The sequence below is a fragment of the Epinephelus lanceolatus genome, chromosome 20, assembly GCF_041903045.1.
Source record: "Epinephelus lanceolatus isolate andai-2023 chromosome 20, ASM4190304v1, whole genome shotgun sequence".
Taxonomy (NCBI): domain Eukaryota; kingdom Metazoa; phylum Chordata; class Actinopteri; order Perciformes; family Serranidae; genus Epinephelus; species Epinephelus lanceolatus.
The window spans coordinates 30,757,080-30,774,729 of record NC_135753.1 but is presented as its reverse complement, the minus strand read 5'-3'; the positions used below and the strand labels follow the sequence as shown (position 1 = coordinate 30,774,729).

Sequence of the window (17,650 nt, the reverse complement as noted above, 5' to 3'; positions counted from 1 at the left end):
TTAAAAACAGATAGAGTAGGTGTTTATTTAGTTGCAAGTCTGAAGTCCAGAGTTAAATCAATTTGGTTGTGAATATAAATCACTACTTTGTTAAAATACATGTAGTATTTTTAAATGTCATGAGATGAAGGCACGAGCAAAACAAAACAACAACAAAAATCTTTCAAATTATCGTATAATTTCACATAGAAATATTGAAGTAGAAGCCGGCTGTTAAGTAGGTACAATATAATTTCTCTTTTACATTGCTGTCATGTTTACATAAAATATTGATAAAATCAAAGTCCAAGACAAAGATAACTACAATACATAAGACAATGTCTCAGTGATCGGTGCAAACAACTTATCCAAACAACAAATATACACTCAGTAAAATGTACAAGGCCATTTTCATAACAGTCAGTAAAGTGAGAAGTTTTACTTTCTCCTCTTAAGACAGAGTGAACTTCTAGTGTACAAACATGCATTTTAAAGAAATGAAGCTCACCGATAATAGCTTCTCCTTCTTTAACGCTTATATGTCAAATCAAATATGAAACTTGATTTAAAAAAAGAAAAGGAAACTGATTAAAGTACAAAACAGCACCAAGGACACACTGTAATCCTCTTTGTTGTGTAAAATCTACAAAAGGCATTGGTTTAGGCAAACGATTAATCCATTGTGTATGGATCCACTATGTAAACATCACTGAATTGCATTTGATAGTCACTGTATTGTCCGAGGCCCTGATTTCAAAGGAAATGCATGCTTCATTTCCCAGGGAAATATGAGAGTGTATAAACCAGCAAGTGGTTACTGTAATATGGAGATGCTTGAGGAAGTATTAGCAGGAACATGTAGGACACATTAAGTACGCCAGCCCTTTCATACATACATCTGACAGACTCATGAGATGACTGCTGTTAGTTGCCTCAATTGTTCCACATATACCTAGACCTTGGCGTAACTTATACTGGTTTCAAGTAATGCCCTAAACTCTTAAATTCTTAACAATCGTGTCTTGAAGGAACTGGCGGGTTTACATTTCACTGGAATTGGACCTTATATGATCACGTGACAAATAAAAACTGAACTGATTAACTGACTTGAGTCACATAAAGTTGTATGCAAGAGTCAAATTAAATATCTACATTAAGTGCACATTGAAAAAATGTTAGAAAATGCGTGACAATGACAATGAGTATGGCTTTAAAATATTAGTACATAGTATTTACAAATCAAACCATGGCTGACAGAGTGGATGCTGCATGCCATCCTCAAGACATTTCACTCGGGGGTGCGGATGCTGAGAGGTCAGGTAGAGGTGTGTCGCTGTGGGGTGGCCTCAGTTTCATGGTGTTGAAGAAACCCATCACCTGACCCGGGATTTCTGCCAAGACGCTCTGAGCAAGCGCTTCTTGAGGACACTAGAGGAGCAGAGACAGAGTCACAAGGTGAGAGTGACAAACACTTGTACATGAATTTGGAGGAGATAGCAGGGACACTAAATGGAGCAATCAAATAAAAGAAGCAGGGGGCTGCGGAGATGAGCAACAGGCATCTGAGTATTACATGATGAATATTTAGTTATTATTAGTATGATTAGAAGTATGTATAGCACAGTGTTGAAACAGGGAGAACCTCTGGAGTATACAGTAGAGATGAAATGGTATAAAAATGTCATAATACACTCATAGTGACCAAAATTATCCCAGTTATTAGTATTGTCACAGCATTATTAATATGTGATGAGAATGTCCCAAAAGTATTGACACTAAAACTGAAATAATTTCACCAAATTTTACAGTGAAAACCACAAATAAAATTAGCAGCACTATGCACTTTTCATTTGCAGGAAAATTAAAATGATAATATCTAATATGTTAATATATGAAAACCAAAAAAAATGTGCCTGTCTATGAGATACAGGCCCGAGTGTCTGCGTCACTGCATATGAGGACAAGGGACCGGTAGCATCACTGAGTTTGCTTGCTACACACCCTCTTTACAAACCTGGCAACAGCAAAAAAAACATGAACTGCATGCTGCACCTGTGTGTGGGAGACTGTTGCAAACTCTGGTTGATGCTTAGCATAGCATCAGTTTTTCAAAGCATGGTAATCAAACAGAGTTTTAATGATAATCAAAATTTATTATGGGGATTCTAACCGTTGGGAATTGTGTCGCGGTTTATCATGAAAGCAGTAACCATTTCATCCCTAGTATACAGATTTACGATGCACATTCATGTGCAAACAGAGTGATGTTTCAACACTGACAGTTGCAACAGGTCGCCAGTTCATAGCAACTGTTTATGTTCCTATGGTTAGAATATGATTTACTAAAAACTAGCCCAGGAATGCTCTCTACAAATGTTCCTGTAGTAACAGGTTATGCTAGTGTTGTGCTAATGAGTTCAGTGTCTACACTAGTTACTGTACAGATTAAAGAAGTGTAGTGTAAACATATTTCCCAAAACATATAAATGGTATTGGTATGTATTTTGATCTTTAAACATGAGGAAATATTTTATTACTTTCTAGCAGAGTTGAACCCATACTGCTGTCATAACTATACAGTAAACATACGGCTACAGCCAGTAGCCTGTTGGTTGACTTTAACACAAAGACTGGAAACTGTATCATATGTTTATCAGCTGGTTTCCTACATATTTTCCATATCAAAACTTTATACTTTTTCAGACCCAAATTACCAGACTTCAAGGTCGATTTTTCATGTCGGGTTTGCTTTTTAAGCCTCTTTTTATAAATAAGAGCCAAAACTGAGTTGAAAATAGTAAAAAAAAAAATTAATTTTCACAGCGTCTGTGCCCCTCTTTTACTCACGGTATCAATGGAAACGATGATGTGTGCAGCCATAAATGTTTCCTTAGTCAGTTTACTTGATAACTACTGATCAAATGTACTGATAACTACATCAGTGTATCGCTCATAAATGTCATCAAGTCAAGGTCGGTTTGGCACCAACTCACACAGTGGTCAACATTTTAATTGTGCTAAAAAAAACTCTGCTTGTATGATCAGTTTATTTTTAGAAACTCTAAATTTAATATTTTAGAAAACAGAATAGGGGTAAAAGTCTGGAAACACAAATATTTTTTTTCCATACTTATCCCAGCCCCCAGGAAACCTGCTCAGCCATGCTTCCAATTTTCCCCAGTAGCCACTTGCGGCTAAAAAATCCCTGCTGCCCAAAAAGCATTTCTCATTAGCCACCACTGTAAAAGACATGTCTGTACAACTGTTGACAGGAAACCTCGAACTGCAAATAAGGTAAATTATGACTCTCTCTATTATGATTTTTTTTTAACTTTTTTGTAAATCTTTCCTTGAGCTGAGAAGAGCAATTTAATAATCTATGACATCATTACAATATACATCCATGAGACGAGCAAGAACTTGCAGTCAGGATATTCAGTGGGCTGTATACTGCGAAAGTAAATCCGGAAGCTATGAAGTTTTTTTGGTGTATGCACCGGCCGCAATATCTAATTATTGTTTTAATTCTATGACTTATCCAGACCTGGAAATTCAGTTAACTAACATTTCTACTATTCCACACTGTGAAGGAACCCTGTATCTGGTTTCTTTAATCTGTACAAAAACCGGTGTGTAAAAACATTTGCATATAACATTGCAGTTATATGGAGCATTAGACTTTTTCTTGGCTCTGAGCGGTTGCCAGGCAACCAGCAGAGACTCCAGGAAGTTTCTGCTCACTGTCAAGAAATAGTCTTGCATTAACCCCCCTGTGAGAGCATTCATGAGTTAGAGATTTCAACAGAGTATGTCCACAGACTTTCAGTGCATGATGACATAACGTGAGGCATACTGTGAAGTGGACAGGATATAAAAACCCTGGAAAACAGGGTGGTTAGTTAAGCTAACTAGGTTGTGTAATTATGCCTCTGGTCAAAATCAAATCATACAGCATTGAATCAAAGGTGGGGAGGAAAGAGGGGAATGAGATTTGTTGGGTACTGGGGGTACTCCTACATTTCTAGGAAGGACTGGGTTCGCTGGGGGGTTCGTTGGGGGGCTTCAGGTCAAATAAATTGAAGAAGGAGGCCACTTGGTCAGGCAACTCTGCCAGTACGCTTTGGGCAAGGGCTGGAATGCCTGCCTGAAATTAGATGTTCAGACATTTGTGCATTATTTAAGGATTTTTAAAGACTTAAGAAGCTTAGGTGGTGCATGCCAACAAAGACTTTGCTTTATGATACAACTTACATCACGGAACTGCCTGAAAGGCACAAACTGCACAATGTCCCGCATGGCAGCCTCGCCTGTGGCAGAGCGTAAAATTCCATCGTCTCCGTCCAGGAACTCCATGGCATCGAAGTCTGCTCCCCCTACTCCAACAATGATGATCGACATGGGCAGGCGAGAGGCGTTGACGATGGCACTACGTGTCTGATCCATGTCTGTGATCACTCCGTCAGTGATGATCAGCAGAACAAAGTATTGCTGTGAAACATTGAAATAAGGGGGAACAGCAGAAACAAAATGAAGTGGAAGCGCTTTCACCTTCACTGATTGATACTGTGTGGAGAAGAAGAACTAAAATGATGTTGTCCCTGTTTAGTGGCTATTTCCAAATCAAAACTACAATAACAAACTTTTGCACACAACAGCAACAATTACAGCGTTCTGACTGATTTAAGACTTCCAGTAACTCACAGAGGCAGTTTCCTGCTGCATGGCTTGTCGGCCAAAATGGGCTACATGGTTGATGATTGGGGAAAAGTTTGTGGGACCGTAAAGCTTCACTTGCTGCAGACACTGCTGGTAGGCATGGACCACACCCTCTACACCTAAAAATAGACACACAGGTAAACAGAACTAAGTCTTACAGGATTATTTCACACATATTTCCACTTAATTCAGCACCACTGAAAATGGACAGCACACTGCAACATGATGATCAATTTATGTTAGAGAAATGATTGATATTTTCTGTACAACTTTTTCAGTGATCGATACACTGTTAATTCTATCTACAACAAAACAGAGACATGCTGCAAATCCATTTTTGCTTGCTAAATGACTCAGACACCTATTGATTATCAAAACTGTTGTCTATAAATACTTTGGTGACTGACTAATCAACTGATCAAACATGTTTCCACAACTCGTTGCACAAGTTACATATCTGCTTTGAACACCCCATGCCAAAACTTCAGTGGAGGATCAAATGATGCCAATCTCATGTTATACTGTGCCAAACTACATCTGTGAACAGCCAAATGCCAAGTGTCACAGTCTGTCACACTGAACACACAACTGTGTATATTTTTACCTGCACAAAACGGATCTGATGGGTTGAAGTTAATGGGAAACTCATGGCTGACCTGCAAACACAAACAACTATCAATCAGGATCCCACATCAAGTAGACTTGAGTCACATCGATCCAAGACAAGCTTTTTTTGTGCTAGAGAATGTAATGATCACATGGAGAGAGGCCTTTACAAATATCCAAGCATGTTTTAATTAACACAAACACTCACATGCCATGTAGGAGGGATCTTGGCTCCAAATCCAAAAGCAGGGAACATCTTGTCACTACAGAAAGTGAAACAAAAGAGATGTTATTGTTCAAGTAAGTTGACATACAGAAGGGATGAGACCACAGTTGGACAGAAAAAGCTCCAAAAACACACAACTATGCTTAGATGGTTCATGGTGTACTATTCCTCTACTTTGTTAACCAACATAATACCACACTATTACTACATAAAACCAATATCTCTGTACCTGTCATAGTCCTGGATGACATTTCCCACTGCCCAGATAGCAGCCAGGTACTCATTATAGCCCTGAGGGCTGATGTAATGGAGGGACTGAGGGGTTCTGGGATCCCCGTTGGAGCCTGTGAAATCAATAGCAATCTGGCAAAGAGGGATGGGTAATAAAAGAAAACAAAAAAATAAGATAATGCTTGATAACAAGATAAAAAATGTTTCTTGAAAACATTAAATCCTCAAACAAACACTGTAACTAAAAAAAGATAAGTGGTTTTTTTTTTTTTTGTTTCTTCAAAGATGCATAAAAGGATTAAAAAATGTGTAGTACTCACAGTGAAGTTAAGCTGACAGCCGCCCATTATGTAATCCAGGAAACTATACTCCTTCACTGTCTAAAAATAAATATTGGTGAAAGAAAGAAGAAAGTCATTGAACTGTTTAAAAGAAATAATGTAACCACATATATGCTGAGGTGCTGCACTGTGGTGTTGTTTGCACATTTACTTGTATTATTTCAATGTTACAATACATAGCAAGATACAAACTATTGTATACATCTGCATACGGTGAATGGTATTGTGCCTTTCTTGTCTTCCGACTACTTAGAGCGCTTTTTTACCCTGAAAGTCACATTCATTTTTTCACACACACACAATGTCTGAATGTTTAGGAGGGAAGTGTGCTCATTAACCAACATCGCTGCTGGATTGCCTCCCTCAATAACTTCATATGACAAAGCTCATGGCAGTGAGTCCCAGTGGTGTGTGCATCACTTTTTAGTGTCCTCTGGAAACAGTTTCTGCTGAGAGCTCCATGCAGTACTTTTTCTAAATGCTGTGCATGTGTTGTCAAATTGATAAAGATGTTTCTTCAGGTGCTCGTGTTGTGTCTATTTGCATATCTTCCTAATTTGCAGAGTACTAAAATACTAATCAAAGAAAATAATAAGTTCATACAAAAAAAGAAACCACAGTACCTTGCATTTCTTTATTACGATAACCCCAGAGTTTTTGTATCCTTTCTTCTTCTGTTTCTTCTTACTGTTGATGCATTCAAACTCGGCCTGAGAGAAGCACAAATACACCACACACGTGTCAGGAACAATATGTACATTTTTACACTTTAAAAATGCCAGTCAAGCATCACAAAATGCTTTTAATGAAAAAACAAGTAGGAGAGATACACTGTTTTGTCTATGCTTACGGAAAATGTCAAATCTGGGACATACCCATGCAAAAAGATAAGGCAAATAGAGCTCACCGCATATGTTTGCGATGCCTGCTGAATTGCACAGAGTGAAGTCTCAAAGGATCCAATAAAGTCATGAGATCCACTGCTGTTGTAGTCATAGCAATCTACCTGGAATACACAGACAGTTTGGAGAAACACCACAAATCCAGTCAATTCTCTTTAGAAAATGTATTTTTATATCCAACTGATAAACTATCATCAGTGTGTGAAAATCAAAGCAGATGAGACAAAAGCATGCTTTGGGAGTGAAGATCAAATGTAGGGCAACACCCTGATATTAAGATATCAAACAGAAAAACACACACAAGCCTCCTAATAGTCAGACAGAAGGGTAAAGGTCCCACTACCTCCTTTAGTGCAAGACACACAGAGTACCTGCTCAGAATCTGCACACTGCAGCTTCTGAGTTCCTTCAGTGTTGAGAAAACAGGCAAAGACAAACAGATCTAGACACAGCATGGAGCAACCAGTACGTATTAGACAAACTGTGTGACGCTACAGTCAGTCTACAGGATGAATAACTAAGAAAGCTTATGAATAATTAAAAAAAGGGATCCATCTTAATGGAAAGCATCTACTTTCTAGGAAATTGGCCCGTTGGTTGACTTACTTGTTGATACATAATCAATATTTGCCAGGTAATTTAAAAAAAAATCAATATTAGGGGTCGACCAAGTCTTGGCACAGACGCAATACTCAGCATTTATACGATTGCTTTGGCTCTGATGCTTGGTTACACGTCACACCTATCAACACTGACAGATAGTGTGACGGGCAAAGGTGAATGCAGATGCAGACTGGAGCGAGCAGAACTGTGATTTTAACATACGGCAGCAGATATTACTGATGTTATAATAAACATCATATTCTTCTACACTGTTGTTTTAAAACAGACCAGTGTTTCCACTGGTAACATTCTGCTGTTAGTAACAGTTGTTACTACGAGAGTTACAAGGAAAGGAAGAGGGAGTGAGACTGCACCTGGATGCGGCAAGAGATGTGACCAGATGATCCATTTTGTAAAGATACAGGGCAGTGACAGAAAGTACAGACATTTCATACACCAGATGTATATGACTGAGACCTTCCCATATGCATTCAACTCTGTTGGCCCTGCTCATTTGATACAGTTGTCACCCTGTTTGTCACTGTAGAGAATCGAGTCTGCAGTGTAGTTCATGCACTTTACTGATGAACCGGAGAACTGTAGAGTAACACTGTGCTTTATGATCAAAGGAAGTTTTTGTATTGTGTCAGAACTTCCCTCCCCTCTCTCTGAATGGATGCAAGGTATAAAAGTGCAGTGTGGGAATCTAACACTCAACCAACACTATGAAAGGCAGTCTGCAGTACATGCAGAAAACGTTTCAGCACAGGATGGGCATTGGCTCATATTTTGTTTTTAGATAACTTTAAATGTTTTACAGGTAATGTCCAAAGAGTTCTCTTCTGTAGCATTTAAGGGTCTGTGCACATGCCACGTCTTTAGCCACCTGGAAAACGTGAGATTGGACGCTGGCCGCTACTTTGGTGCCTCTTCCGTGCCAGCTTTCAAAATAAGGGCACAAAAAACGCAGCATGTGTAGGGCTCTTAATGGAACACATGCTTAAAGGAGTCAAAACAAAGTTTTCTTCTGAACTGCTTATTTATATGGGTTCCAAATATCTGTTATCTGTCCCCTTGATTACTAATTATCAGCATCAGCTCTGAAAAAAACATATTGATCGACCCCCAATCCATATACTGAATGACTGAACGCCACTAGTGCCGACAGAAAAATGTGTTACTTTTCATCATGTGGCCTAAAAATGTATATATTTCATATGCTCTAACAATAAAGTATATTTAATATTCAATACCTGATGAAGCCAGATTTTTTTGTGATCAACAACACATGAGATCACAGTCTACTATCACACAAAGGCTTCATATCCTGTGTTAAAAAGGAAATTAGTAAGTTCACAGTATATTTTCTTTGTATTGTATCGACTGCGCTGGATATCCTGAATTTAGCTTGACACACACTCCATTTTGAATTAATGCTTGTGCTCCATTGTGTTACTTAATAAGCGCAATGGAGAAGTTCAAAGAAAGTTAATGGTTAACCAGGGACACAGGATGATTGTGGTGATGACGCTCTCATCATTTAACAGGTAAGTTGACCAACGAGCCAAACTCCTCTTTTTTTTTTACACAGTCCTTTAAGATAGATTTAGATGCGTCAAGGACTTTGGCCTGTCCTGTCACAGACACTGCATCCTTCACGTGAAGAGTACTCACATTGGAAACAGCACACTCACTTGCACTGTAGAGTGGAAAGCATCTCTTCCTGACAAGTGTGCTTTTACGGGTTAGAGGGTGGAAACAAAAAACAACATACATAAACTAATACTAAAATGCATTTCCTTATGTGCACTAAGATAATCACACCCTTAGATATATTCAACAAGATGCAAGCATTAAAACACAGGCAGGGTTCCCACTGTGGCCTTGATCCGGCGTTTCCTTGATCTTACATGACAAACGTAAAATGCTTCAATGATCAATGTCGATGTTCATGAAAAACATTTTGCCAAATCTCACAGGCCATTCAATGAAGCTAATCCAACACTCAGTGAGAAGCTAATAACAGTCAGTAGGTTATAAACTTTTACATTTGGAGAAAAGTTCCAGGCAACATTTTATATCAGCATACACAACTAAAGCCAGAATGAGACGGGAGGGATTATTTAACTTCCTCCTAATAGCAACCCTTCAAGGAGGACATGCAGTGTGAAAGAAGACAGAAGAAAAAGGCTGTCCTGTCATCAGTCACAATGCGTTACAGTCCAGGTGTAAGTGTGTGTGTACCTTTATAGGTTTCTCCACGTCACCTCCACATAGCGACTGCATCGGGATGCGGAACGGTCTCCACACTGGGTTTAGGGTGTTTTTCACCACCTGTATAACAGCACAGATTAAAAACAACTTGTATACACCTTGTAGTTATGACTTTATTTGCCCATGCTCTGCCCAAGAACCCATAGACTGGATAGCATGGTACTCAATGAGTATATCTGCACCTCTGTCCTGTGAGCGAGCTGCCATCCAGTTTCTGTCTGCTTGTGGAATTCCAGGAAAGGGTCAGACTTGCCCCAGAAATCCTGGAAATAAGTGAGAATGTGCAGGTGATCAAATGAACTACTTAGTAATTAGAAAATACAAAATTTCAGAATGTTTTTCTAATCATAAAAACTTATCTCCAGTAGCAAAAACCACAGTAGCCATTCAGATTTTTTTTTAACTCCAGTAGGATCATCTACAATATTTTATTATTTGTAAATTCCTAAACAAAATTCAGATACCCAGGATACCTTTTTATCCAGTTTTCTACCGGCAGCTTCAAATTCCACCACCCTGTTGTCTGTTCTTTCTTCAGCACATATCTATAAAACATGAAACAGCACTGTGTTGAAAAATGACACAAAAGTGCAAATACACCAAGAAACACATGGACACTTAAAATCAAATATCCTTAAATGCTCCAAATGTCATTGCCAATCTAAACTATAGTAACTCACAGTGATGGTTCCTTTCCCTGCTGGTCTCTTGTCCTTCATGACAAGTGGTCTTGTTAGTTTCCTTGAGGACACAATCTGGACACAAAAACACTTTTCACTGAAAATGCCACAGCCCAAATACCACTTCAAATGATAATTCCTGGAGAAAGAAAAGCACTAATATGTGTTTAACCCCAATGAAGAGAGAGAAGCATAATAAGTAGGAATTTGTGATGATTTTTGTAGTAAGCAAAGGGGGCTAACCTGTCCCAAGGTACACTCCAGTTCTCCAAGGAAGTCCGCATCTTGCAGACTGTGGTTATCACTGTCAATGTCGTACACTTCAAACCTCAGCTTCTGCACCATCTCAAAGTAGTAATCGATGACAAAAGTCTTGGAGAACTTGGGATTAAGGCAGTTTTTGATTTTCTCCGTCCGGCCAATCTACAGATACATGTTTCACAGTCAAGGACTTTTTTTGTACATAGTCTCTGTCAGACACACTTGTGACTCAAAGCAGCCTGGCACTTCCATTTCCAAATGGCAGCAAATATAGTTAAGTTATCATAATGTCTCCCAGTACTGGAAATACTTCAAATTCTGAAAAGTGAAAATAATTATGGCCTTTTGACCTACTTACCTCACACCAGTGAGGCCCTGAGCTGTTCATGTGAAGCACACACAGAGGGTCAGACTTTGAGAAGGTATCCATGTCGAGCAGATTATCACAGGAGATGCTCAGTGCCACCTTGGTCATACAGTCACTGACCGCTGGCCCCGGGGCTCCTACTGCTGCCATCACAGCCGGGAGGACACACACCTACTCACACACAAACTGAAGAACACAAACACAGATCTTAGAAAAATGGAAGGGAGCATTAAACATTCTAACACCTAGTGCTGGGCGGTATACCGGTTCGTATCGAATACCGGTGTTTATTTTTCTTATGATATGAATTTTTCATATACCCCAATACCGGGGACTATGTAGCATACACAATGCTGGGAACGCTGCGCGGCAGAACGTAGCGCCGCAGGACATTGTTTGACAGGGAACTGTTTTGCAGTTGCACTAAACAAGTATGTGAGGGCACAATGGCGTGTTGACCGGTGAAGATGGATAAAAACAGTGAAAGTTCCGAAACTGAAGTTCCAGAATGAGAACATGACACAGAAGAACTTGACATCGATCAAACAACAATTCTCTGCAAATGTTGCAGAGCTAAAGTTGTAGCCGCAGGAGGCAACACGAGCAATTTGCTTCGCCACCTCAGCCGCAAACATGTCTTGGAATATCAAGAATGCATGAAACTAAGATCTGCGTCCTCCATCCTCCACGTCTGCAGGTAACATTAGCACTGCAAGAGAAAAGTTGAGTCAGATGTCACTTAAAGACGCGTTTGCTAGGGCGACTGCCTACGACAAGAAAAGCAAACGGTGGATTGAGATTACCAACGCTATCACTATCCACTTAGCCAAAGACATGGTACCGCTGTCATGCATTCTGATTCCTTCACTTCATTAGAATCATGAGTGCCACCTCTTTGTAAACAGCATCATTTTGTGAGGCCATGCAAACCTGTATTAATACTAGCGTGGACATTAATGTTTTTCTACAATATTCACTCCTCATGACAGTAAAATAGGCCATTCTAAGCCAATTTACTGCAGCAATTCCTCTCTAAATCATTAGAAAATGTGGTTAACACCCAGTCGTGCATGAAAAAAAAAAAATACTGTCATATACCGTGAAACCGATATATTTTTGAAAAAAAAAACGTGATATAAATTTTTGGTCATACCGCCCAGCACTACTAACACCCATAGCCATCCAAGTTGTAACTGAGCTATGACTTTGAACCCTATCAAACTTGGTCAAATGACTGGCTTTTAAAGTCTGCCTTTTCCTTAGCACTCCTGATCCATGGAGTCAAACTATGCAAAGTTTAAAACCATGATCACAAACCACTGTTTATGAATGTGTAACTGTTTTCACTGATTTTCTGTTTTTATCTTGTGTTCTGTAGGCTTTTCCCTGTTTTTAATTTTGTATTTTATGTTGTGTAATCACTTTTGACTTGTCTGTCACTCGATGTCACTGTGAATAAGAGCAAACTTAATTTTTCAAACTTATACTGATAGCTGCAGTTTCATTTAGTCAGTTTAGTCCAAGCAGTCTAGCTCAAAATAGGGCCCAACCCAGGAGAAATTGCAAGAGTAGTGTGTCATAGTTTTTACTGGTCCAAATACACTCCTGCATCATATATAAAAGGATACCATCATGGATTTAGTGGAACATTCTGTTTAAAGGTCAAAAGCAAAGTGTAAGCGTTTTACAGTGACACAGTCTGGGTAAAATGGTGTTAATATTTAGAGATGTACCGATACCACTTTTTCTTTCCCGATACCGATTCCGATCCCTGAACCTTAGGTATCTGCCGATACCGAGTACCGTTCCGATACCAGCGCGTAAAATAAAAATGGATGGGATATGAATTGTTGTATGTCTCAACTCCTAAAACTACTGTAAAATATTGAGAAATGAATACATAATAATAGAATGAATGCCATAAAACTTTTTTTATTATTATTATCCAGTGTTGATACAGATCAAGACACAGGTTAAAGTGCAGCTACACAATTTGGTAAAAAAGACATTTTAAATGCTACAGTAGAATGTTTTTTAAACTCCACTCCGTTTCAATTTCATTTGCCTGTAGCGTACGTATGCGTAATGATGTGAGGCATTACGTGGTATCGGATTGGTCTTAGGCTGTACTCGCCGATACCCGATATCGCATTTTAGGCAGTATCGGAGGCATTTCCGATACTGGTATCGGTATCGGTACAACTCTATTAATATTGGAGGGTCTGTGTACACCTAGCACAGTACCACTCCACACTGCTCCTACCCAACAGTCAGGATGGGTTAGCATGAATTTCCCTATGGGGATCAATAATCAATAATCATTTCACAGGGGGATTTTTCAAGTATCAATCAATGCAATAAGAAACACTTAAATATTTATATATACAGCAAAATGACTATCTACCCTCCACCCTGCCATGTTTCACAGCTTCAGAGTGTATCATCAGGTTCAGATATGGATGGGAAACTTGCTACCACCGGGGCTGTAGGATCCAAGACTCATGCCTCAATCCCATTGATTCTGGCCAAAGCCCTGCTCATTAATTCTTGTTGGAGCTTGTGCACTGAAAATGTAAGCCAGGATGCCAAACTTTGTGCTGTAAATGCCATTATCGAGGACTTAATTGCTACCTTGCCTGTTCAAACTGTACAGGTGTTTGCCCAAATATGGTAGCATAAGATTATATGTAGGCCTACAGTCGAGGCATGTTTCAAACTTGGTCTCATTTAATGTTTCAGTCTGAGTGCTAATATGCATCATGGTTTTCATGGGGGGGAAACATATTACAAAGACAAGTTTGTATGTGCAGAAAATTCAGTGATAATATGATTTCTAGGAACACCCTAGAAACCAATGTATAGACATAAAGGATATTAAAACAGCATGTTAGCACGGGGATTCTTAATAAACAATGAACAGTGTTCAGAGGCAGAGATATGCACTTCTTTGTGTGACGCTGTGACACAAATGCCCCAGATTTTGACCCCTAAATTTACCTTGATCCACTAAGTATACAATGGCATACTTTAAATATGTTATTTGGACAGCCCGCTCGGGTCAAAAGATACAGACGACACCGTCCCAAAGGCCAAGGGGGGGCCATGAAAAGGTCTATGGTTGACCTTTAAATTGGATTAAGCGCAACAGTTTAATCACTGACTTGAATCACTGCAAGTTATATGTATCTACATGATAAATAAATGTATTCTAATCACTAAAACACATTTCAGCATGCCATCTGATGCTCCCACCCCCTGCAGGTATTGTGAAATGGTTCAGTCCATCTGACAGAGTGGGTCAGTTGCGTGATGCGCAGAAATCACAAGCAGTGTTAATGTAAACATGTGAGGCGAACTGCAGCCTGACCAGCACAGTCTGAATGTTTCACCAAAAATCAGGGACCACAAAAGGAAAAGTCAGGGTACAGAGAGAACAAGACAATGAAAGGAGAAGAGAGGCAATGGGCAAATGTCTGGCAAAAGAAATGTGAAGAAGCAGCAGGTATGACAGGCAGAGCTGATGGTGAGAAGTGAGGCAGAATAATTTTTAGCAAAACAAAATCTCTCGTATCAGGCTCAGTTTTAAAGCTACAGTGAAGACACTGGGACACTGGTATCATGTCAAATGACACGATCTAAGGCATCCATTGGTACCAACCATGTTATGCTATCTTGTCGGAAAGGGGGCCAAATAACGCTCCAAAATTACGCTAAATTTTGGCAAGAAAAAAGAAACATTGCCCTATTTAAAATGTGTATTTAAATATTTGTGCATACTGGGGTCCCTAAACAGTCTATACTCTTTGCACTGTTTCACTTCAGCATGCAATGTGAGCATTATTTGATTAAAGTAGCCTCAAGATTGAATGAATAAATGAAGAAAAAATATTAGGCCTATTTGTAGGGGTGTGCCATATCATCTCATTCACCTGATTCATATTGTGATACTGGTGATATTTCCACTTACTGACACTGATGTCATACTGTTACCCACGGCAACAACAAGCATGGCTGAAAGTAGTGTGGTATTTACTGTCAGAGACAACGTCTCTCCCTCTCCTCTCACGTTGTGCACACAGGAGTCGGTGTCATCAAGTGATTTTGTCATAAACCTTTGGTAATGTAGACCTCATGGCTCGACAAAAAACAACAAACATGTGACTGTGTGATAGTTGTGGTATCATAACAGCCTGTCACAGGTTACAGCGTGATGATTAGAGGACAAATGGCAGAGCATAAAGGTCCAGGTGGAAAAAACAACAACTCAATAATTTAGGATTTTACTAAAAGAAGGAAATCACTTGTTGATTTATATATATAGATCCCAGGGGACATTTTTGTATTTGGGAGCTGTTTAAATGTGTTATTTGTGGTAGATTTTATTTTGTTGAACTATTAATATTGTAACGGAATCTGAATCTCACTCTGAGTTACTGTTGTTTACAAACTAAAGAAATGAGAGATAATTTTTGTTTAGTTTTTACTGAATATTTGAGGGAAACTGTAAAACTATATCACTTATTTTGTTGCAATTCTTTTTTCTTATATGAATAATAAAATATTTTTTGACTTATTTGTCATATCATCAAGAATATCATTATTGCAAAGATACCCTGAAATATTGTGATATTATTTTAGGGCCATATCGCCTATCCCTTCCTATTTGGTCACTTATGATTTGCTCTTTTGAATAAACACTTTGCGGTCATTTCCTCAATCAATGTTTGATTTGACTTTTCCGTAATCATTCATTTGAGGGCTTTTTTTCAGCCCAGGACACACATGTGGAAACATGATTGATTTTGCACAGTGGTATGTGATTGTGCCCCTCCCCCCTTGGCATGAGTGTGAATGAAGAGCCCACTTTGGCAAATGTTGTCCCACTCTTTATGTGTCCTGGCTGGCCTGTATTTGGATGTCCCCACGGATCACAAAAATCTTGAAAGATAACTATGCTATTCTCCCCGGGTCTGAAGAACAGACTGTCTGGACTAGTTTAGCTATCTCAGTGTGCAGAGTCTGGCAGCTGACACGCCCAGTTAACTGCATGCTTATGAACCAAGCAAACACGCCAAACTGCATTCAAAGATCATGCTATTCATTGTTTGATAAATAATAAAAGTACTGTTTGTATAACACAAGGAGATTAGATGATTCGTACGGGTTGTTTGGTAAATTCGGCCAACACATTATGCACTTACTGCCCCTTTAGTTTCAATAAAATGTAAGATTTAAATGAAGCTACGCGCAGTGCCAAACAGCGGTGGGGTTTTTCCTGGCTATCCTGTGGATGAGATCGTCCAAGACTGGGCTAGCGTTAGCTGAGGCTTTCAATAGATAACGTTACGTGTCAAATCAAAGTAAAACATTAACTTTGATTGTGTGGTCTGTCCATTATCAAGAGATCTGACTTATGTTACGTAGTTATGTAAAGTAAATTTGATGGAAGGAAATCTAACGGACCGAGCTGTGGGGGCATAACGTTACTAACGCGAATGTCTAAACGTTAGCTAACGTTAGAACAGCCGTCAGCAACGGTTACACTGCTGTTAAATATACAACGTAAGAGTGTTACGGGGTTTTTCTAACGTTAGCTTATGTTAATTTGAACGAGCTAACGCCTTTTAAGTAAAACATAGGCAACGTAACGTTGACCGTTAACGTTACATTTCAGTCCCATAAGTAAGTAGTAACGTTAGCAAATAAAACCGTCATGTTTAACGATATATATTTATGGTGACAGTGAAAAAACATAATGTACAAGGGAGTCTTCGTACCTTGTTAGCTGGCTGACGTTAGCTGTGAGTCCTGTGTCGTTTGATATGTAGCAGTAACACAACCGTGGAGAGGGAGCTCGCGCTGCGGTGGGCGGTGCCTGGTGCGCTCGATTCCAGTTAGGGGGACACCCGTCAGTCAGAGCAGAGCAGAGCAGAGCAGAGCATAACACTCATCATTTTTATCATTTTGTAGTATTTAACAAAATATAGAGAGCAGCTAGTGACATATAATCCATCTTTAGGCTTACAAAAGGGCCACAAACACAGCTACAAAAGTGGAGATTTGATTACATATGAGAAAAGTGGGATTGTGTTACACTTTGAGAAAGTAATGCAGTGAAACCAAAGGCCTTTCACCCATACACAAAGCCTACAACCAGGATTTAGTCAAAGCTGATGTAGTCAGACATAAAGAGAGCATCCCTGAGACCCCAGCTTTTATTTGGTATGCATTTTTAATTTCTGACTGGAATGTAGGATGTCATAAGTATAAAAAGATGTCCTCATATGGAGACTAGGGGTCTTTTTTTAGTAGTTGCAAGCATGTAATAGATTATAGAACAGTTTATTTTGATACCTGAACATTGTTGTGCCAAAACAAAATTACAAAAAATGCAACAGCTGTTTAATGTGTTGTAACTGTGAGGGTTAGAGGTCATTGCTCAGGTCCAAAACTGATCTAATGGG

General features: G+C 39.2%; 1 protein-coding gene across 2 annotated transcripts; it reads right to left on the bottom strand.

The window, feature by feature from the left end:
• LOC117264365 (copine-3-like) lies at positions 1 to 17,056 on the bottom strand. Of its 2 annotated transcripts, XM_078162624.1 has the most exons (17): positions 16,964 to 17,056; positions 11,178 to 11,372; positions 10,802 to 10,981; positions 10,559 to 10,633; positions 10,352 to 10,423; positions 10,061 to 10,141; positions 9,849 to 9,938; positions 7,007 to 7,105; positions 6,723 to 6,809; positions 6,079 to 6,138; positions 5,757 to 5,890; positions 5,510 to 5,564; positions 5,300 to 5,351; positions 4,681 to 4,814; positions 4,231 to 4,467; positions 3,997 to 4,123; positions 1 to 1,407 (listed from the first exon to the last, which is right to left on the bottom strand). In XM_078162624.1, the coding sequence occupies exons 2-16, from the start codon at positions 11,334 to 11,336 to the stop codon at positions 4,001 to 4,003; spliced, it is 1,638 nt and encodes a 545-aa protein (XP_078018750.1). In that variant the 5' UTR covers positions 11,337 to 11,372; positions 16,964 to 17,056; the 3' UTR covers positions 1 to 1,407; positions 3,997 to 4,000. The 2 variants fall into 2 exon arrangements, with proteins under 2 accessions (XP_078018750.1, XP_033494147.1); XM_033638256.2 differs by lacking the exon at positions 3,997 to 4,123.
• Between the last annotated feature and the right edge of the window lie 594 nt (positions 17,057 to 17,650).